The 22010-nt window shown below is 59.2% G+C and overlaps 1 protein-coding gene across 1 annotated transcript in view; it reads left to right on the top strand.

Annotated features, from left to right (window-relative positions):
• PER2 (period circadian regulator 2) overlaps window positions 1–20106 on the top strand; it is a 40469-nt gene extending 20363 nt beyond the window's left edge. The window contains exons 10-23 of the mRNA XM_070463617.1: window positions 1898–2004; window positions 2583–2736; window positions 2949–3057; window positions 3624–3749; window positions 4215–4299; window positions 5050–5212; window positions 5299–5423; window positions 6156–6320; window positions 7280–7537; window positions 10339–11153; window positions 13367–13553; window positions 14336–14528; window positions 15518–15668; window positions 17915–20106. Coding sequence (XP_070319718.1) covers window positions 1898–2004; window positions 2583–2736; window positions 2949–3057; window positions 3624–3749; window positions 4215–4299; window positions 5050–5212; window positions 5299–5423; window positions 6156–6320; window positions 7280–7537; window positions 10339–11153; window positions 13367–13553; window positions 14336–14528; window positions 15518–15668; window positions 17915–18037 — 2761 coding nt within the window. The 3' untranslated portion in view covers window positions 18038–20106. The remainder of the gene's footprint in view (window positions 1–1897; window positions 2005–2582; window positions 2737–2948; window positions 3058–3623; window positions 3750–4214; window positions 4300–5049; window positions 5213–5298; window positions 5424–6155; window positions 6321–7279; window positions 7538–10338; window positions 11154–13366; window positions 13554–14335; window positions 14529–15517; window positions 15669–17914) is intronic.
• Window positions 20107–22010: the final 1904 nt, after the last annotated feature.

Genomic DNA, 22010 nt, shown 5'->3' with positions numbered 1-22010 from the left:
TACATACCCTTGTTTAAACCTGGTTCAAAAGTCGGGCGCACATGTCAAGGCTGGTGCAGCCAGGGACCACATGCCTGGACGGTGCTAGGACTGAAGCTGAAGGCATCCCTGGCAGGGCCCCAGCAGAGGTGCATCCCCAGCCTGCCTGCCATAGGCCGCTGCGGCGAGCGGCCACCGCCGTACCTCTGCCCAGAGCCCTCCTGCGCTCCCTGCCTGGGTCCTCGGCGCAGGGTGCTGTAGTCGGTGCCCGTGGCCCTGCTGGGCTCAGGAGCACTGACCATTCTGAGGGCTCAGGGTCCCCGTGTGACTTCCTCAGCTCCTAGGCACATGCACGAAGACACACAGGAGACTGCTGCTGCTGCCCCAGCAGGGCTCGGGGAGAAGTCTCCTGGGGAGACCCGCAGGGAGCTTGCTGGGCTTTCTGCAGGGTGTCTGTGCAGGGTTAGGCCCCCCACCGCCCACACCAGGCCCAGGGACACCAGGTGCCCCCGCCCCCAGCTGCAGGCAGCCTGCTGGGAAGTTCTGCTCTCTGGCAGCCAGGCCCATCAGCCTCCCCAGCCCCAGGCTGCTCAGCTGTGCACAACCAGCCACCTGCAGCTTCGAGGAGCAGGTTCCAGGCCTTGCCTCCCTGGGGGACAGGATCCTGGAGGTTGGGGCCTAGGAGCTACATTTGTGAAGCAACACCAGGATAGTTTTTATTCCTCCAAAAGCCTAAGCATTCCTGTCTGCAGCCGCCCCAGGTGTCTACTCATTTGTGTGCAGGAGGCCTGGTGAGCTGGTCACTGTGGGCCAAGAGGCTGCAGAGCCTGGCTCAGCACAGCCCAGCGGACAGTCCAGCCCATGGAGCCCAGGCCGGCCAGGGCCCCTTCCTCCTCCTCCTCCCCCCGGACAGGCCTTGACCAGGATGTGCCGTACATCCTGTCCAAAGGAAAATACCAGGCCCAGAACGTGCCCCAGGCAAGGAGGAGGAAATCAAAGAACTCCCACGAGGAAGTTCTCCCCACACAGAACAGGGAGGCTTTGCTCTAAGGAAAGAGCAAGCTGCTCCACGTGAGCAGAAGTCAGCTTGAGAAGCAGCTGCTGGGATGAAAGGGGACCGGCCTGCGAAGGGAGACTGAGATGCCGCTCGCAACAGGAGCTGAGCCACCAGAGGGTGCTGGACTCACGCACAGAGGCAGGAGGGGGACTACAGAAGTTCGGTGTAAAACATTGCCTAGAAAGCAAGACAGCTGCACCCAGGGAAGACCTGGTGGGCACAGGGCAGGGGCCCAGCTGGCGACGGCAGCTCCTGGGGACCAGACGCAGTGGCCACAGGTAGGGCAGGAGGAGGATGCCTGGAGCTGGGGAGATGCCCACGGGCAGGCCTGCCCTGGTCCAGGCAAACTTGCTTTAGAAAATCCGTGTCAAGCCACGTCTAGCCAAACTTGCTATTGCTAAGTCACTTCAGTCGTGTCCGACTCTGTGCGACCCCATAGACAGCAGCCCACCAGGCTCCGCCGTCCCTGGGATTCTCCAGGCAAGAACACTGGAGTGGGTTGCCATTTCCTTCTGGCCAAACTTAGGACACATTAAAAGGAAAAGATCTTAGAAGAAGAAAACAAAAACGTTATCATGATCGATTCTTTCAGGAAATCAGGTCTAAGCACTGAGCCTGTGACGGGCAGGGCCCTGTAGGACCCAGCTTCTGGTCGCAGACTCTCGGGATGCAGCATGCTTGGTTTGCTAGTTAATGAAAAGCCTGACTGTTGCCTCGTCAGCACCGGTACCCAGATTTGGTCTTTAGGGGATTCAGAGCCGGCCTCGTTCCTGGAGATGATGGGCCGGCTGCCGCTCCTGGAGGCCGTGTTCTGGCCGGCGTTCTGAGCACGGCCGTGACCCCGCGCTGCTTGCCTTGCAGGGCCGTCCCTCTGCTGGGCCACCTGCCCCAGGACCTGATCGAGACCCCCGTGCTCGTGCAGCTGCACCCCAGCGACAGGCCCCTGATGCTCGCCATCCACAAGAAGAGTAGGTCCCCTCCTCGAAGTCCTTCCTGGGGGTGCAGACAAAGCTAGTGCAGTCTGGGGGTGTCTTCCCGAGGTCAGCACCCGCCAGGACTGGTCCAGGGGGCTGCGGGTGAGGGCTGCCCACCGCCTGCCTGAGTCCTGGCACTGTCGGTCGGTCGAGAGTAGCCGACGGCCTGAGTCCTCGGTGTCCTGTTTTGACTGTTGGCTGCGCCAGCAGGCAGGAAGAAAGGAGACAGGGTCAGCTGGTGGGGCGTGGGGGCGTAGGGTGGTTGACCCAGGCCAGGGGAGTGGACGACCCCGGTCCTACAAGCCCACAGACAGGCGACACTGAGATCCCACTGGGAGAAGACCAGTGAGGCTCGCAGGGGCGTGTGTCCTAAAATCCGCGAGGACAGTGCTGCAAGCGGCCCCGTGTGCAGCCTAAGGCAAAACAGAAGGTTCAAAGCGGTGGCTTTGAAAAGGTATTGGTGTCTCCTGAGTTTTCACATGATTCCAAAATTAAGTGCATCTCCACGTGTCTTCTACTGCAAGCACCAGCTGCATCTGCTCACGTCCTGAACTCTGCTCTCCCTCCCCCAGTTGTGCAGTCCGGGGGGCAGCCCTTCGACTACTCCCCCCTCCGGTTCCGCGCCCGAAATGGGGAGTACATCACGCTGGACACCAGCTGGTCCAGCTTCATCAACCCCTGGAGCAGGAAGATCTCCTTCATCATTGGGAGACACAGAGTGAGGGTGTGAGTGCTCCCAGGGCCTGGGGCGGTGAGGGAGCTGGGGGGGGCAGACCCAGGTCACCTCCCACCATGGATCTGCCCCCCCGGCGGGCGTGGCCTCGTTCAGGTGAACAGTGAGTGGGAGGAGGGAGTGAGGAGCGGGCAGGTGGCAGCCTGGGAGGTCTGCAGGGAGGAGGCAGGGGCCCGACTCACAGAGACAAATGGAAACTGCGCAGGGGGCCTCTAAATGAGGACGTGTTCTCTGCTCCACTGGGCCTGGAGGAAAAGGCCCCACAGCCCGGCGTCCAGGAGCTCACGGAGCAGATCCACCGGCTGCTGCTGCAGGTGGGTGCGCTGCCCCCCGCCCCCCAGGCAGCCCGGGGCTGCCCCCAGGCCAGGGCCCACCCTCCTCCCCAGGCCCGTCTCCTGCTCCCTGGTGCTGGTGCCCACAGCCCGCCCCCCTGGGCAAGTGGCTGGAGGGTGTGGTCCTCCTGGGTGGAGGTGGTGGGGGCGTCCCTCCAACTTGGGAAGCCAAGCTGGCCCCAGGGGACTGGAGAAACCCCCTCCTGTCCTTAGGGACACAGCCCTCAGGAAGAATTCCTGTGAGCACGTGGGCCCCGGGGGAGCGACTTCCTGCTTCTCGGTTCCCAGGGGCTGTGGGTACTGTCAGGCACCTTGTTTTGTCTCCGAACCCCATGGCCATGGATTCCCTGGGGACTGAGATCCAGGCCCGGCCCCATGGCTGGAGACGGGGAGCCGACCGCCACCCGACCCTGGGTCCAAGCCCGGCCCCACCTGGTGCTCCCCGAGGGCTGCCCCCCTCCCCCGCCAGCAGGTTACGGCCTCTCTGAGATTCGGTGGGGGGGGCCACACCCCGCCTGTCCAGACTCCTCCTGCCGCTGTCTCCGCAGCCGGTGCCCCACAGTGGCTCCAGCGGCTACGGGAGCCTGGGCAGCAACGGGTCCCATGAGCATCTCATGAGCCAGACCTCCTCCAGCGACAGCGCCGGCCAGGAGGACCCCCGCCGGAGGAGAGCCGTACGTGCCCCGTGGTCCCCCTCTGCCCATCACCTGTGACGCGGGTGACTGTGCACTCTGAGACCAGTCCTCACTGGGGCCAAGCCTGTCCGACCTCAGCTGCTTCTGGCTGCTCTAAACTCGGCTCACCTGGGACTCACTCTCTAGCCTTGAAAGGGTGGGAGCAGCTGCAAGCTGTGGCTACAGGTTTGGGTGAGAACTATTTAAAGCAGGCAAATCAGACAAAAGTGAAGATCAAACGGAAGGATTAGGCTTAGAAAGAAGAAAGAGTAGCCTAACACTCACTTTATTTCTTATTATTCTTCAGAATCGTAAAATCTGCTTTGTTTGGGTCTCAGATCTCATTTCGAGCTTGCTTCTCTGTTGCTGGGGTTAGTTGGGCTTTTCTTCCTCAGCCTGTGGGGCACAGGTTGCAGGGTCTCCTGGGGTGAATAATGTGTTCATTTGTTTTTGTTTTTCTTCAAGGAAATTTGTAAAAATGGTAAGAAGGCCAAAAGCAAAATTCATTACCCTGATGAATCTGGAGAACAAAAGAGCAAGCCTGCTTCAGGTACCAAATGATCCAGCATTTCCTTAGTGAGGCTTCAGCGTGGCAAGATGGGGAGGCGGGTGTGACTAAAGCTCTGGATGCAGGGAATTTCCCCTTTGAGTTGGGCCATTCGCTTCTGTGCTGACACAGGGCTCAGCCTGGGGTCCACACCACAGCCCAGGGCCCCGGGGAGGCCCATGAGGTGTAGCCAGGTGTGCGCCTCTGCCCCATGACCCCCTGGTCCCACTCTGCAGAGTGGCCCTGAGCCACGTGAGCAGATGCTTGCCCAGGGGCTGCCCAGCTGTCCCGCGGACGGTCCAGGCCCAGCTGCCTGAGGTGGGGGTGCTGGCTTTGCTCCTGGGCCCCCCACCCTGCACCCCAGGCCTGATCCCGCTCACCATGTGGCGAGTCGTGTTGGAAGAGACCAAACCTTCCGAGGCTGGGAATATCGATGGACCACAAAGCTCCTGTGATCTTCAGGTGTTCAAGTAGGAACTGGCCTTTCCCACCGCTGAGTCCCTGAACCTGGGGACAGCCCAGACCAAGTGGGGACGAGAGAGCTCCCTCCGCTGGCCCGGCGGGGTGGCCTGAGTCCCAGGCTGGCCTGGCGGGGTGGCCTGAATCCCAGGCTGGCCTGGGGTCTCCGTGTCTGTGAGGCACATGCTGAGCCCTGGCACTATTTTTCAGTAGAATTGAAATGCTTTGTAATCTTAGAGTGGGCACTAGGGGAAACAGGTATTAATGGAAAGAACGATGTTGTCGTTGCTCCAGAAATGCAGAGCGGTTCCCCGACTCTGATGAAAGCTGCTGCGGCCATGGAGAAGGACAGCTCCAGGGCCAGCCTGCCCGAGGTCAGCCCTCCCAAGGAGCTGGCCTGCAGGGACCCGCCGGCCGGCTCCTACCAGCAGATCAGCTGCCTGGACAGCGTTATCAGGTGCGGCCCTTCTGGCCTCCCTCCCCGCCAGTGGCACCCGTGGTCTGACTCTCGGTTACATGAAGCCCTTTCCAACCCCCCCGCAGGTACCTGGAGAGCTGCAGCGAGGCAGCCACCCTGAAGAGGAAGTGTGAGTTCCCTGCGAGCCTCGCCACGCCCCAGGCCAGTGACAAGCGCCAGGCCCTCGCGGGCCCCGGGCTGCATGCTGCAGGTACCATGTCTGCTTGAGCTGTACCCGCCACTTACCCCTCTCAGGATCAGGCCTTATCTGAGTGCCCGAGGCCCCTTCTCCCTTCTCCTGTGGGTTCTGAGCGGCCTCAGGGACACTTGCTGGGGTGTCAGCTGTTGATTTAAATGACCAAAATGTCTCAGAACTTTCTTACCAGCTGGAGGTAGAGGTGGTTCTGGACTTAGAGGACAGGATCCCCCGGGGCTGCTGGAAGCCAGGATGTCGTTCTCCGGCAGGCCCGTTTCATGGTGTCTCAGGGGAGGACTGGCCTCTGAGTGTCAGCAGCCCCAGGAGTCAGAGGAGATCGGATGTGTGGCTATTACTGGTGGTCCTCAGCAGGACCACAAGCAGGGTCTCCATGGTTGATGGAAGCCTGGGCGACTGGTGAGGCCTGTCCCAGCCTGCAGGGGAAGCCCAGCTGCTCGCCTGCCCTCAGCAGAGGGGCCCTGGCCGCAGGGTGGGGCTCCCCACAGGCCCCGGCAGAGGCCCTGAGCCCAGGCACCTGTCTCCTCCCAGATGTCAGGGTGCCGTTGTCCCCATTCCTGAGTCTCCGCTTCTCTGCCATTCCCCGGAGGGCACAGCATCCGCTGGCAGGTCGAGTGCAGACTTGAGTCCCCAGGTCCTGGAGCGCCCCCTCGGCCAGCCTCCGTAATTCTTGTCACAGCAGCTCGCCCTTACCGCGATTTGTGTCTGCTTCCGTTTTCTCCTGCAAAGAGGCAGCATCGCCCTCCCCGATGAAGGGCCGCAGGGACATGAGCGCGCGCCTGACGTCGCTGACGCTGCCCAGCAAGGCGGAGAGTGTGGCGTCCCTCGGCAGCCAGTGCAGCTACAGCAGCACCATCGTCCACGTGGGGGACAAGAAGCCGCCGCCCGAGCTTGGTAGGCGCGCCGAGAACTGGCGACCGCGAGAACAGTCTGACGCTGACCGTGGAGAGCAGGGGTTTGACGCCCATCCCCAGATCCTAAGTGTATCTGAGTGCAGGCGCACCCACGTGGCCCAGTAAGGGGGTGTCCAGGAAGTCCAGGCACGTGCCGTGCAGGGTGGGGGTGGCGACACCTGCCCCCGCCCCCGCCATACTCCGGCTCCCCCTATGACAGGTGTCCGCTCAGGTGTCAACATGGAGGGGCTTCCTGGGACCGAGCAGTGATGCCAGGACTCCCCTTTGGTTGGGGCCGAGAGAACCCCGGGGACAAGGCCCCCCGACCTCCCAACTGCCATGGGTGGGGTGGCAAGCCTGGCCCTCCCGTTGGAGGACAGGAGCCGAGACAGGACAGCCAAGGGCAATATGCTGAGCTGTCCTTCAGACACCTAGAGGAGAACCAGCCTGAACCTGTTCTCTGCTTGGAAGAAGGGCGTGATGAGGGGGAGAGTCCACATCAGAGGGCCAGTGGCCAGCCCCCCTCAGGATGGCCTGTAGTCCCACGGGCCCCATCCTGCCTGCCCCCACGGTTCTGCTGACCACACCATCAGGCCTGTGGTCCTACGCCAGGACAGGGCCAGGTACCTTCTGTGCCCTGAAAGCCCAAGACAGCCTCGAGTGTCTTCAGTGTCAGAGGCTGAAACTCCAGGTGCCCCCAGGTTAGAGGACGGCTCAGTTTAGAGGACGGATTCCAGAGCCCCCACCTCACGTGGCTTCGTGTCCCCGCTTGTTGGCTTTGGTTGGCAGCTTTCTCAGAGAGCTGAGCAGACGCGTCTCGAGCGTCAGCCCCATCCTGTGGGCATTGTGCGGGAGTCTTCTGTGGGAGACTCTGGCCTTTGCGGGAGCGGTGCGCGTTTTCTCAGCCGTTCTCGGGCAGAAGGGCCCTTGCGGATGAGAGCTCCGCGTCCGCTGTTCCAGAGCCGCTGGGAGATGCTGCTGCGAGCGGGCCCGAGTCTCTGGAGTGCCCGGCGGGCCCCGTGCTGCCCTGCGGCCTCAGCCAGGACCAGGAGGCCTTCCAGAAGCTGGGCCTCACCAAGGAGGTGCTGGCCGCCCACACCCAGAAGGAGGAGCAGAGCTTCCTGCTGCGGTTCCGGGAAATCAGGAAACTCCATGTTTTCCAGTCTCGCTGCCATCATTACCTGCAAGAAAGGTCCAAGGGGCACTTGAGCGACAGAAGTAAGTGACGACATCGGAACTAAAGCGGGTTTTAACTCTGTTCTTAACGCTGCTGCGTCCGTGCTGCTTTCAGACGGTGAGCGCCCCCTCCTTAGGACACGGGCGCTTGTAAGATGCCGTTGGAGCGTGAGCACTGACACTCGGGGATGTCACCTGCGTTCCCAAGGGAACTGTGCTATAAGCAGTGGTGACAGGCCCAGCCCACCCCTGTGAAACTCAGGGCCGGGCGACTGCCCTCCTGCCTTGCCAGGCATTCTCTGCCTGGGTGCCACCCCCCTTCCCTCCCTCAGAGAACCAGGGGGGCGAATTCACCGCCCAGGGAAGGAGCGTTTGACGTCAGGCTCCTGAGGAAGGAGGGATCCCAGATGACGCTGCAGGAGGAAAGGGTGCCCTTCTCCCCAGAACGCACACCATCCTGGCGGGTTGGCCTCGCCGCTGCCGTGCAGACTCCAGAGCCAGACAGAGCCCGGGGGGTGTGAAGAGCCAGCACAGGGCTGTGGTGGAGCAGGCTGGCTTCCTCACCCCTTATCTGGTGCAGGAGCCGGGCTCCCAGCCCCCAGCCACCTTCCTGGGCCCTGCGGTCAGGGCCGAGCTGGTCGGAGATGCCAGCTCTCCCCTGGGCTCCAAGCCCCAACCCAAGGATCAGAGCTACGAGCCCAGGGGGCCCACACTGCGAGGGCCCAGCTCCCCCGGCCTCTGGGCAGATGTGCCGAGATGGGTGTCCCAGGAGTGAGAGGCTGACCCTGTACTGGAAGATTATACCATTCCCGCTCTCCTTTCCTCCTTCCTGCCTGGACCCAGGGTTACTGAAGGCGCCCAGGGAACCTCTGTGGAAACCAGGAACCAGGCCCCCACCCCCACAGCCGGCAGCCCGGCTTGGTGCAGAATCCCAGCGCCTCCTGCCCCCTTGGCCTGGCAGTTTCTGTGGTGCCCAGCCCACACAGCTGTCCCCAGCAGCCCTGCCCAGACCCTGGGTTGGTACCCCGGAGCCCAGCACTGCAAGTCCTAGTCACAGCACGAGATAGACTCTTGTAGGACTAACACTAGACAGACAGAGTGACGACAGAACCTCCACCCACTTGGCCGTTCGCCTTGGCCTGAACCGTCTGCTCTGGCATGTGGCACAGCCGGCCGGGGACGTCCCCACACGCCCACGGCCAGGGCCCCCGAGTTACCCTCTGTGACGTGAGGGGGAAAGCTGAGGTCCTGGGCCCGTCCCACTGCCCCGTGCCCCACGTACCAGGCTCAGGGTGCCCCCCTGGCCCACAGCACCCCCAGTCCCAGCCAGGGCCCAGGGGAGGTGGGGGACATGCCCCGTGTCCGCCACACCACAGGTGGAGTCCCTGCAGCCTCCTGAGGATGGCCCCTCTCAGCAGGTCTTGGATCAGAGGAAGACCTGTGTTCCTTCAGCCCTTTGACTTCACAGGCATGGACATAGGCTCCTTTGGCGGATGAACCAAGAAACATCTCTCTTTAACAGAGATCTCTTAAAAACATCTCTTTTTAAAAGTTTGTAAAGTTGAGATATGAGGTTACATAAAATCAGTGGTTCTGCCTTTCAGTTCAGTTGAGTTGCTCAGTCATGTCCTCTTTGCAACCCCATGCACCGCAGCATGCCAGGGCCTCCCTGTCCATCACCAACTCCCAGAGCTTACTCAAACTCATGTCCATTGAGTCGGTGATGCCATCCAACCATCTCATCCTCTGTTGTCCCCTTCTTCTCCTGCCTTCAATCTTTCCCAGCATCAGGGTCTTTTCCAGTGAGTCAACTCTTCGCATCAGGTGACCAAAGTATTGGAGCTTCAGCTTCAGCATCAGTCCTTCCAATGAACATTCAGGACTGATTTCCTTTAGGATGGACTGGTTGGAATCTCCTTGCAGTCCAAGGGACTCTCAAGAGTCTTCTCCAACACCACAGTTCAAAAGCATCAATTCTTCGGTGCTCAGCTTTCTTCATAGTCCAACTCTCACATCCATACATGACCACTGGAAAAACCATAGCCTTGACTAGATGGACTTTGTTGGCAAAGTAATGTCTCTGCTTTTTAATATGCTGTCTAGGTTGGTCATAGCTTTTCTCCCAAGGAGTAAGCATCTTTTAATTTTATTGTGTCAGTCACCATCTGCAGTGATTTTGGAGCCCCCAAAAATAAAGTCTGCCACTGTTTCCATTGTTTCCCCATCTATTTGCCATGAAGTGATGGGACCAGATGCCATGATCTTAGTTTTCTGAATATTGAGTTTTAAGCTATTTCACTCTCCTCTTTCACTTTCATCAAGAGCCTCTTTAGTTCTTCGTTTTCTGCCATAAGTGTGGTGTCATCTGCATATCTGAGGTTATTGATATTTCTCCCGGCAATCTTGATTCCAGCTTATGCTTCATCCAGCCCAGTGTTTCTCATGATGTACTCTGCATATAAGTTAAATAAGCAGGGTGACAATATACAGCCTTGACATACTCCTTTCCCAATTTGGAACCAGTCCATTGTTCCATGTCCAGTTCTAACTGTTGCTTCTTGACCTGCATACAGGTTTCTCAGGAGGCAGGTAAAGTGATCTGGTATTCCCATCTCTAAGAATTTTCCAGTTTGTTGTGATCCACAAAGTCAAAGGCTTTAGTATAGTTAATGAAGCGGATGTTTTTCGGGAATTTCCTTGCCTTCTCTATGATTCAGCGAATTTGATCTCTGGTTCCTCTGCCTTTTCTAAACCCAGCTTTTATATTTGGAAATTCTTGGTTCACGTACTGCTGAAGCTTAGCTTTAAGGATTTTAACTCTCATTGTGTTCCTATTATTTTAGCTGCTCCTGGACTAAGAAATACCTCTGGAGTAGACTCCTCTTGGAAAAAAACCGGGAAGAACCGAAAACTGAAGTCCAAACGTGTCAAGCCTCGCGAGTCCTCGGGCAGCACCGGGTCTGGGGGTCCAGCGCCCCAGCGCCTCCCACTAGTGGGCCTGAACACCACAGCCTGGTCCCTGTCGGACACGTCACAGTCCAGCTGCCCAGCGATGCCCTTCCCTGGCCCAGTGCCAGCCTACTCCCTGCCCTTGTTTCCAGCGCCAGGAATAGTGACCGCACCAGGGACCGTGACCACAGGGTCTGGGGCTGCCCACACTGACCTCGCAGTGCCCGTGGATGCCCAGCAGGCGCTCAGGGTCCATCCCCCGCCGTTCGCCAGCCCCTTGGCCCCAGTCATGGCATTGGTCTTGCCCGGCTACTCCTTCTCCCCGGTGACCCCAGCCTTGCCCCCAGCCTTCTTCCCCAGCCAGCCGAACTTTGCATCTGAGATGCCTCCTGCCTCACAGCCCGAGTTCTTCCCCGATCGGACCTCAGCCCCCAAACAGCCGTGCCCGTGTGCCCCAGCGGAGCGAGGGCCACCCATGTCGCGCGTGGCCACCCCAGGTACCCCGCCCCCCTCTGCTGGGCCCCCAGACAGGACCTCCCTGCCACTCTTCCAGTCCCGCGGAAGCTCACCGCTGCAGCTCAACCTCATGCAGCTGGAGGAGGCCCCTGAGGGCACCGCAGCGGCCACAGGGGCCACAGGGACCGTGGGTGCAGGTGCCGACTGCAAGCCTGGCTCATCCTGGGACTGGCAGCCCAAGTCACCCCCAACCGTAAGCACCTCCTGATGCCCTTTGTCTAAAGCAGGTGGCGAACTCTGGTACCAGGGTGGGCCATGCACACCCTCATGCCCGACGTGGGTGGCCCCCACCCCGCAGTTCTGCCAAACCACTTAGTCTGGATGCAGTTCCGTGTGCCAGACATGAGCATGTTCCCAAGGCCCCGTCACAGTAGACCTGTGACCCTAACCGTCCTGGGACCTGAAGAGAGAGAGATGGCCGGCAGATGCAGTGTCCAGACGGCCACGGGGACTTCATCACGCGTCGTCAGGGGCCTCCGGGTGTTAGGTGGACACTTGGAGGATGGAGCCGTCAGGTTAAACACCAGAGCAGAGGCTCCTCGGAGCGGGGCTGGAAGCAGAGGGGCCCTGGTGAGGCCCGGAGCTGGGGGGAGCTGGAAACCGCTGCTCTCAACCCCGCCCTCCCAGGGTGAGGACACGGTCACATTCTCTTACTTGGTTCGTGAAACAGCAGTGTGATTTCCAGCTAACGCATCTGTGTTCTGAGAGCCAAGGCAGTGCTGTCCATGAGCCATCCCCTCACACCTGGCCTGTGTCCAAGGCAGGGCAGTCTGTGAGCCCGCCAAAGCAGGGCTGCGTGGACCCATCCCCCCGCCTGTGTCCAAGGCAGGGCCACCTGGGTTCCCGCTCCCTGCCTGTGTCCAAGGCAAGGCACCTGGGTTCCCGCTCCCCACCTGTGTCCAAGGCAGGGCCACCTGGGTTCCTGCTCCCCGCCTGTGTCCAAGGCAAGGCACCTGGGTTCCTGCTCCCCACCTGTGTCCAAGGCAGGGCCACCTGGGTTCCCGCTCCCCGCCTGTGTCCAAGGCAGGGTCACCTGGGTTCCCGCTCCCCGCCTGTGTCCAAGGCAGGGCCACCCGGGTTCCCGCTCCCCGCCTGTGTCCAAGGCAGGGCCACCTGGGTTCCCGCTCCCCGCCTGTGTCCAAGGCACCTGGGTTCCCGCTCCCCGCCTGTGTCCAAAGCAGGGCCACCCGGGTTCCAGCTCCCCGCCTGTGTCCAAGGCAGGGCCACCCGGGTTCCCGCTCCCCGCCTGTGTCCAAGGCAGGGCCACCCGGGTTCCCGCTCCCCGCCTGTGTCCAAGGCAGGGCCACCCGGGTTCCCGCTCCCCGCCTGTGTCCAAGGCAGGGCCACCCGGGTTCCCGCTCCCCGCCTGTGTCCAAGGCAGGGCCACCCGGGTTCCCGCTCCCCGCCTGTGTCCACGGCGGGGCCACCTGGGTTCCCACTCCCCGCCTGTGTCCATGGCGGGGCCACCTGGGTTCCCGCTCCCCGCCTGTGTCCACGGCGGGGCCACCTGGGCTCCCGCTCCCCGCCTGTGTCCACGGCGGGGCCACCTGGGGTTCCCGCTCCCCGCCTGTGTCCACGGGGGGGCCACCCGGGTTCCCACTCCCCGCCTGTGTCCACGGTGGGGCCACCCGGGTTCCCACTCCCCGCCTGTGTCCACGGCGGGGCCACCCGGGTTCCCGCTCCCCGCCTGTGTCCAAGGCGGGGCCACCCGGGTTCCCGCTCCCCGCCTGTGTCCAAGGCGGGGCCACCGGGGTTCCCGCTCCCCGCCTGTGTCCATGGCGGGGCCACCTGGGCTCCCGCTCCCCGCCTGTGTCCACGGCGGGGCCACCTGGGGTTCCCGCTCCCCGCCTGTGTCCACGGGGGGGCCACCCGGGTTCCCACTCCCCGCCTGTGTCCACGGTGGGGCCACCCGGGTTCCCGCTCCCCGCCTGTGTCCACGGCAGGGCCACGTGCCCCCTGACCTGTGCTCCGGGAGAGGAGATGGGGATAGGGACCCCCAGCACCTCTGATTCCCACCTCGCCTACAGACTAGGCACTCCCAGGCCAGGCCCCTGGTGCCCAAGGCTTCCCCTGCTGTAGGGTGCAGAGTCCTGCCGCTCTGAGGGCACCTCTGGGTGCTGTTGAGGCATGGTCCTGCTTCCGTGTGCACTCGGTGGAGAAATAAGCATAAAGCTTGGATCCCTGCCTGGGCTCTAGGAGCCACCTTCTCTTGAGGAACTCTTCCCAAATGGAATCTAATCAAACGTCCTCCTTTCTGCCTCCGAGAAGCGGGCTGGGTCCCGGGAACCCCAGGGTCTGTGCACATGGCCCACAGAGAAAGGGCCAGTGCCCAAGGAGCCTCCGTCCCCTCACTCAGCCCTGCTCTGTGTGGAGACCTGACTGGGTGTCCCCCCCTGTCCCCCCAAGCATGAGGAGCCAGCGGATGCCCCGAACAGTGACTCGCTCTCCTCGTCCAGCGGCTTGCTGCGCCTCCTGCTGCAGGGGGACCTCTGCTCAGCCACGGGCTCTGCGCTGTCTGGGAGCCAGGCCTCCGCCACCTCCTGCTCCCTGGCCTCCTGCTCCCTGGGCTGCGATGCGTCCAGAAGCGGGCCAGGTACATGGGGGGCACCGGGAGCCCTGAGTTGGGTGGGGGGCACAGTTGACCTGTGTTTGGAAGACCCCCATGTGACGCACCTGGGTATCCTTGGCTCTCTGTGTCCGGAGGGTGCCAGTCGCCCCCAGAGCCTCAGGCTGCTGCTTGCAGGGCCCAGCATCGGGGTCCTGATCGCGTGGCTTCTGGCTGCACCCCGAGCGGCTCCTCGGAGCCTCACATGGGCCACAGGGCTCCTCCTCCTGCCCCATGGCCAGGCCCGGTTCCCGCTGTCACCTGTCACTCCCCGTGTCAGTGGGCAGGGCAGACTGCACCCCCATCCCTGGCTGGACTGTCCCTGGGGCTCCCCGCATCTGCTGGGAGGGCAGGTGGTGGAGCGCCGTCCCGAGTGTCTCCCCTGGTGGGCACCGGCGTGTGGCCTCGGGCGGTACCGGCCGGGACGGTGCAGTGTGGCTTGGAGCTGCTCTGCAGGAGCAGCACACCCATCCCCGGCTGCAAGCGCCCCACTCCCCTCACCTGGGCGGAGCCCCCACCCTGGAAGGCCAGGGAGGGGAGGGCACGGCCTCTTAGCTGGGGCCCCGCCTGGACTCCACAGCTGTGCCAGCAGAGTCAGCTCCATGGTTCCAGCTGATGCCTGGTCTTTAAGTGATTCTTAAGTTATCATCCAGACAGTTGGACCGTTGGAAAAAGAGAAGGGACAATCCCCCGACACCGGCAGTAGCTGCCCTCCCCTTACGGGGCCGACTTAGGTTCGAGGTCGTGACCTGCGGCACTCTGTTTTAAAGGCAGCAGCGACACGAGTCACACCAGCAGGTATTTCGGAAGCATCGACTCTTCAGAGAATAACCACGGAGCAGCAGTGAAGGCGGAGGTGGACGGGACTGAGCACCTCCTCAAGTATGTCCTCCAAGACCCCGTCTGGCTGCTGATGGCCAACACGGACGACAGCGTCAGGATGACCTACCAGATGCCTGCACGGTAACCGCCCGCCCCTGCTGGGGCAGTGCGGGGCTGGGCTCGGGATCCCCCGACGGCGAGGCCAGAGGGCTTCCCAGTGCCTTGTCTCAGATGGAACAGAGGGTGCCGCTAGGAGGGCCCCCTGGGTGGACGGCCGGCGCGCGCGGCCATGCGGAGGCCCCGTGCTGGCCTGGGGAGCCTCCGGGCCGTCACTTGCCGGCACGCAGCGTTTGTGCCACTGCCGCCTCTTCTGCTCTGCTGTGATAGCCCTGTGTGGCCAGTGGTGTGTGTGTGTCTGTCTGTTCCAGAGATGCAGAAACCAAGAGCTGAGGCGGGAGACCGTCCCAGGCCACCCGCTGCTTCTTAGGGAGCCTGGTCTGTGCCTCAGCTCTGACCACTCCAAGGAACCCGGAGCCTGTCAGGTGCGGTGCCCCCTCGGTGGGGGTGATTACCCCTAAGGCTCAGAACAGCCAGGGCTCTGGGCCAGGCCAGCCTGGGGCTCCGTCTCCAGGGCCGCTGCGAGGCAGGCCAGGGCGGCAGGTGGCAGGGGGCTTGTCTACTCTCCACCTTGCTGGTGAGATGCTCCCAGGTGCAGAAGCAAGTGTCTGCAGGTACCCAGCTCCCATGGCTGATCTAAGCTAAAATTAAAACCAGAACTTGGTGTATCACTTTCATAGAAAAACTACAGCTTATTTACTAGAGAGATTGTTACCTGAAATAGGGTAATTTATTTTAAGTGGAAAGGAAAGTTAAACAAAATCATCTAAAATTCCCTGGGGTCCAGTGGTAAAGACTAAGACTCCTTCCACTGCAGGGGCCACAGGATCTGTCCCTGGTCAGGGAAGATCCTCTATGCTGAGGAGTGTGGCAAAAAAAAAAAAAAAAAATTACATTAAAATAAAATTATGTGAATAATACTGGAAGTGTTGGTAGAAAATGAGCATATACTTTAAAAAAAGATAACCCTTGAGGCATTCTAAAGCTTCCCTGTTTCTTGATATTTCATGAAGAAACTTAGAGACGGTCCTACAGGAGGACAGGGAGAAGCTGAAGGCACTGCAGAGGTTCCAGCCCAGGTTCACAGATGGGCAGAAGCAGGAACTGCAGGACATCCACCCGTGGATGCGGTCAGGTGGCCTGCCCACGGCCATCGACGTGGAGGTAAGCTCTGGGACATGGCGCTTCCTGACATGGTGTTAAAAGGCACTGTGATGAGAATGCCTGGCACTATCTGTGCATCTGTTCTGTACATTTAAAACTTCGAAGATTAAATAAGAGCATTACAAGAAAAAAGAAACCACAACACTGTTAGATGTCTTTCAAGGAACTTCCTTCCAGTGGCTTTTCAACACTGTTTCCAAAAAGGTCTCTGAAATGTCTAATCTCAGTCACATGCTGAAATTTGAAAATTTTTCAGTTGTTGTCACAATTAAAACACAGACCTACTTCTTCTGTCCTAAACCCTCAACATCCGTGTAGACCATAAGAAGCAGGGGACAGCAAGCCCTCCTTGCACTCTAAGCGGCTGCCCCCCGCGCTCTCTGTTCCTTCTTGAGGGTTTCTCTGTACCCCAGCTCCCCTCCCCGGTTCACTTCCCCAGTGTGGACACAGCCAGATTCCGGGGTGCCCTGGCCTTCTCTATGCACACCACCCCAGCACGGTCAGCTCCCGCCTCCCGTGGGAAGCGGCATCTACACGCGAGCCCCGCCAGCGTCCACCTCTGGGGTACTTCCCAGGTTTCCCCGGAGACGACCTGCCCAGCCACTTTCTTCCCGCCCACTCCAGGGGAAGTCTGCACCACCCCACTTGCTCAGACCACGGGCCCGGACTCCCCTCCTCTCTTACCCCTATCCAGTCCACCGGCAGGTCACGCTGGCCTGACCTTCCAGGGGGATGGAAAGCAGCCGCTTCCCATCACCACCCTAACATAGCAGTTAAGCTGTGTCGCCCCCTCCCCGCAGCACCCGTCCCCCACATTCCCTCCTCTCTGGCGGTTCTCTGAAGACCAGCACGTGTCTCCTGCCCCGGGGCCTTTGTGCCTGCCCTGCCCTCTCCTGGGCGTCCCCCTCCTCACAGACACACTGGCTCACTCTGGCTCCTGGGCTTCTCCACGCACAGTTGTGCTATGGACCTGCCATCGCTGTGTGTGTACGTCGCTCAGTCATGTCCGACTCTTCTGTGACCCCAGGGACTGTAGCCCACCAGGGCGCTGTCTGTGGAATTCTCCCAGGCAAGAGTACTGGAGTGGGAGCCATGCCCTTCTCCAGGGGATCTTCCCAACCCCAGAACTGAAGCCGGGTCTCCTGCATTGCAGGCACTTTCTTTACCAGCTGAGGGACCAGGAAAGCCCCAGCTGATCTACTGCTGCACAGCAAATAACCCCCAAGCTTAGTAGCTTAGAATAAGAACCGTTTATTCTCCCCACTGTTTCTCTGGGTTGGAATTTAAGAGCAGCTCAGCTGGGCAGTTCTGACTCGGGGCCTCTCCTGAGGGTGAAGGCAAGGTAACGGCTAGGCTCCCGCCTCCAGAGGCAGGACCAGAGCTGGGGAGCTGCTTCCGAGGGGGGTCCCTCCCGCAGTGCTCGTGGGGGCTGGCCGTTGGCAGGAGGGCTCTGCTCCTTGCCATGTGGATCTGACCACGGCACTGCTTATGTGTCCTCAGGACAAGATCCCGGCCTCCCCCGAGGGCACGGGGCCAGGATGCTGGGGGCCTGTGACAACCTCCGTCACCTGCGCTTTGTTAGAGGCACGTCACTGAGTCCAGGCCTCCACCTTTGGAGGAAGGAATGTCAAAAACTTCATGGGCATATTTTAAAGCCACCACAGTCGCTCTTGGTGGCCTTTTCTGAACGTCCACTGTAAAATGACAGAGTCCTCGTGTGCCTCGTTCCACGTCAGCCCAGCACCTCCCGTCTTATAACACCCCGGAGCACCTCTCCTCTGGCTACTAGATCTCCTCCAACGGGACACGGGTTTTCCTCTCTGTTCACTGCCAAATCCCGGTTCTTAGAACGAGTCTGGAACACGACAGATGCTTAACAGATAGGTGTTCAACAGGGGGAGGAACAAATAAGCTGGTAGCTTCTTAGTGTCCCATTTTACAGATTAGAAAACTGAGGTCAGAGAAGGTAGGTAGCACTCCAGGTCGTGCAGGCAGAAGGAGGAGGGGCTGGGACCAAGGCCTCTGATTGATGCCCCCCACCTCATTGTGCAAAGCCCCCTCTCAGATGAGGTTCCCAGGGGACTGGAAGAAGTCGGGAAGAAGCAAGCAGGGGTCCCACAGCCTAGTGGCACCTCCGCGCCTGCCAGCAGCCTCAGGCCGACACCTGGTCACCTGCGCTTCGTTCAGACTGAACTGTTTGTACCAAAGATCTCATTTTCGTTACTGATTTACATTTTTCTTTTAAGGGATGTGTTTACTGTGAAAACGAGGGAGAAGACAGCCTTTGTGTGGCATATGAGGAAGACACCCCTACACTGGGGCTCAGCGAAATGACAGACACCAAAGGAGAGGAGAGTGGGCCCCCCTGAGTCCCAGAAACGAAAGGCAGACGCAGCCCCCCTCCTCAAGGCGACAGCGCCGCCAGTGACGTCCGCTAGGCGGTGCTCTGAGGAGGGGAAGGGTCTCGCATGGGTCTCCAGTGAGACCGATGGATATACTTTCGTGGCTTTTTTTGTTTTAAAAAAACCCATAGTTTTCTGAAGGGGTGATTTAAAACCATGGAAGGTAGGAGATGTTTGGGAAGAAATGCTATTTTATATTTATGAATAAAATATAGGATGTTAGGGGGCAGGGGAACGAGACCTTCACTATTTAACTCGAGAAAGGCTGCCTGCCTCTTTGTGTCAGGAAGCGGCTGAGCGCCCCCAGGAGTCCCCAGACAGGCCGGCCCGGGCCTACTGGCTCCATGGGTTATCCCGAGGCATGGCCCAGGCTGCGACCACCAGCCCGAGGGGCGCGGGGGCTCCACGCCGAGCAGCGGCGGTCCAGGGCTTGCCCAGCGTTTGTGTTTGTGTTTGGATCAGATCAATTCTGTCCTCTCCAGGGGCGGTTTTCTCTCTATTTAGTCAGACTAGATGTTTTTGAAACCTACCAAGTGGAAGTCACAGCCTGTGCTTATTTCATTTCAAAAGCCTCCTTTCCGAAACGTCTCACGTTAAATGATGTGTAGTTCGGCAAACCTGCCGCTTCAGCTTCCACTGCAGTTGCAGCCAACGCTTCATCCGACAAGCGTGTATGTCCAGGGCGGGTAAAGTTGAACTGCTCGCTCCAGATGAAAGAAGCCGACAGGTTCCCGTGACCACGTCCATCACGGAAATTACACGTCCTCAGAAACACAACACAGACCCCTCTGGGTGTGGCTGCATCATCCGTGCATCCTTTTCAGACCAGGATGGCCGCGTGTCAGTGAAAACGTGCTGCTGGTCGTTCCCTTCTTGGGACTTAGCCCTCCTAGCCCGGCCGTGACCACCACGTTTGGGACTCAGCGCGTGTTGGTCCTTCGTTGGCGCTTCCCAGGCGTCAGCTCTGGGGCAACGGAGCCAGCGCCTCCTCCTGGCTGAGCTGGGCCCCGAGCTTGTGTTCCAGGGTGGCCCTGCACCCTTTCTGTGAGCCCTGACTCACTGATGCCGCTTCCAGTCTCTGGCGTGATGTCCACTAGTGTCGCTGGCACTTTCCGGTGAACAGGACGCCTGGGGAAGAGTGAGACCAGACTGCTCACCTTTTTGCAAAACCTCATATCGCATCGTATATCCCAAAGAAAGCTTAGAAATAAATGTTAAACTGGTCCCTGGAGTGAATGAGAAGCTGCCAGTGATGAAACAGTTGACTTACAGTTGCACTGAGTCTGTAGCAACTTCAGAGAAAGCAGCTTCCCCTGCCCCCCATCCTTTGATGGAGAAGCAGCTACTAGAATAGGTGAAGCTTCCTTGTAATCCAGTTGGTTTTCATAGTAAAATCATTTTATGCCTGAATATCAATCTTACTTTTCATAAACGCAAAAAGTTTAATTATTTTTTTAAATGTAAAGGCAACATCATCTTCAGATCCCCAAGGCAAGGTGTAGTCTGTGAGTTTGTGTGGAGATCAGATGCTACAAACGGCTTCTTGCCTCCCAGTTAGATCATCAAGGGACAGTCAAGGTTGCATTGGCTTTAGCTGAACTGCCAAAAGGTTCTCTCCTGTTATGAATGTTTACCATCAGCGTTATCTTACTATTTATGTCTGTCCGCTGGTTGTTAAGTGCCGCGTAGCTTCGCTGTGTGCTGAGAAGTGGGCAGTAGGAGCATCTTGTGAAATTGTTTACGTGGTGCCAACACGCATCCGGTCTTGTTTCCTTTAGTGTGCGTGCTTACATGGGTGTTATCAAGACTTCTTCTCAATTTTAAACTGAGCCTTCTTTTTAATATATTCCTGAAAAGATATGTAAATAAGCTCTCAGAGTCTGTTAACAACACATCAAGCCTTGCCGGACAAGTGGTTTGTTTATGCGCAAGCCAGACTTTCTTCACCCAGTGCAATATGTTTGTTGGACTGCTTGTGTCTTTTTATGACTTTTTTGCCTTTTAGATAATTGGTAAATAAAGCAAGTATATTTTTATTTTGTATATTTTTAATATAGCACAGAGAAATAGGAGCCTGAGTTCTGTTCGTTTATTTATTTTCTGCACGGTATGTGAGATCTTACTTAGTTCCTGGCCCAGGGATCAAACCTGTGCCTCCTGCAATGGAAGCACAGATTCTCAACCACTGGATCACCAGGAAAGTCCCTATTTTTATTTCTGCATTTTTAATATAGCACAGAGGAATAGGAACCTGAATGGAGACAAAGATTATCAAGTGATTTTTCTAAGACAAACCCTAGAAATTCTGCTTTAGGAAATATTCTCTCTCCAAGGCACCCCTCACCTCTTCCCACGCACAATGTGCCTCTTGCTGACCCCTTCCTATTGTGTGCGTGTGTGTGTGTGTGACATGCAGCCCCCACCACAGTGAACTCCCTGTTAGTGTAGTGTTAGTCACTCAGTTGTGTCCGACTCTTTGCAACCCCATGGACTGTAGCCCGCCAGGCTTCTCTGTCCATGGGATTCTCCAGGCAAGAATACTGGAGTGGGTTGCCATGCCCTCCTCCAGGGGATCTTCCCGACCCAGGGATCAAACCTGGGTCTCCTGTGTTGCAGGCGGATTCTTTACCGCCTGAGCTATAGGGGACTCCCTGCTGTAGATCTAATCCGGGAGTCCAGCCCCTCCGTGGTTTCTCACTCAGATGGGGAGTAGGGCCACTCAGCTCAGCCCCTGGTGTTCGCATCCGCTCTGCAGTGAGCCCGGGCACCTGCTCCTCTCTCTCCCCACCCGCTCTGGGTCGTCTCTCGCACCGGGGCTGGCTGCCTGTGCGCTGGCCCAGGGCTGAAGGCAGCGAGATCAGAAGGATCTGAGGCCAGAAAGGCCTCGTGTCTCCACCACAGGCAGCATGGCGGTCTCCTCCTACCCCACCCCACCCCCACGCTTCCTCCCACTGCAGCGAGACCGTGCAGGGCCTGATCAAAGCAGCAGGGGCTGCTTCTCCCTTCCAAACACTTCTTCATACCAGACTGTGTCGTGGGTCCCAGACCTGGTGCCCGGCCTTCCCGGAGCTCCCTCAGCAGGAGGAGGAAGGCTTGACTCTCGCCTCCCGTCCTGGCTGCCTGGATCCAGGTGGTGACTGGGGGTGGGGAGGCCAAGTCCTCCCAGTGGACCCAGAGGCCTCTGCAGACCTCCTCAGTGGCCAGATGTGGAGATCTGCCTGCTTCACTGAAATTCTGAGACTTCAGGGTGTTTAGCTGCGTTTTTGTCTACCGTTTAACCCCAAGGGCACCCCCCCCCCTCTATTTCCAAACCAAAAGGAGCTTCTCCAAGCCGCTGGGCTGATTGCCCGCCAGGGGCCTGGACGTCCATAGGCTGGCCACCGCCTTTGTTCCCTGGGGATTTTATGGCTTGCCACCCCTGCCGCTAACTGGTCCCCCTGTGGCCACTGCTGCCCTGCCCAGCCTCTGTTGGGCTCTGTCTTTGGATATGGGGATCAAAGAGCCCAAATGCTCAGGAAGCCTGTGCTCAGGCAACCTTTGAAGGTGGGATCAGTCCAAGCAACAAATGGCAGGAAGTGGATCTGCTAGCGGAGGCCACGTAGGGAAAGAGAAAGGGCGAGGTGGTCCTGAGACAGAGCAGCCGGGTTTCTGGGAGGAAGAAGCCAGGCCTGCCAGCCAGTGGGCCCATTAAAGGAAACTGAGGCTGGCTTCAAAGATGAGGCCTTGGGCAACTTCCAGTCTAACCAAGGAGGATTTTGCTGACTCACACCCCCTACTCTATGGTTTAGTCACTCAGCCGTGGCCAGCTCTTTGCGACCCCATGGACTATAGCCCGTCAGGCTCCTCTGTTCAGGGGGATTCTCCAGGCAAGAATCCTGGAGTGGGTTGCCATTTCCTTCTCCAACCCTATTCTATCCTTGTGCTTTTTGTCCCAAGGCTA

Source organism: Odocoileus virginianus, unplaced genomic scaffold, assembly GCF_023699985.2.
Source record: "Odocoileus virginianus isolate 20LAN1187 ecotype Illinois unplaced genomic scaffold, Ovbor_1.2 Unplaced_Contig_5, whole genome shotgun sequence".
NCBI classification, from domain to species: domain Eukaryota; kingdom Metazoa; phylum Chordata; class Mammalia; order Artiodactyla; family Cervidae; genus Odocoileus; species Odocoileus virginianus.
This window is presented reverse-complemented; position numbering and strand designations above follow the sequence as displayed.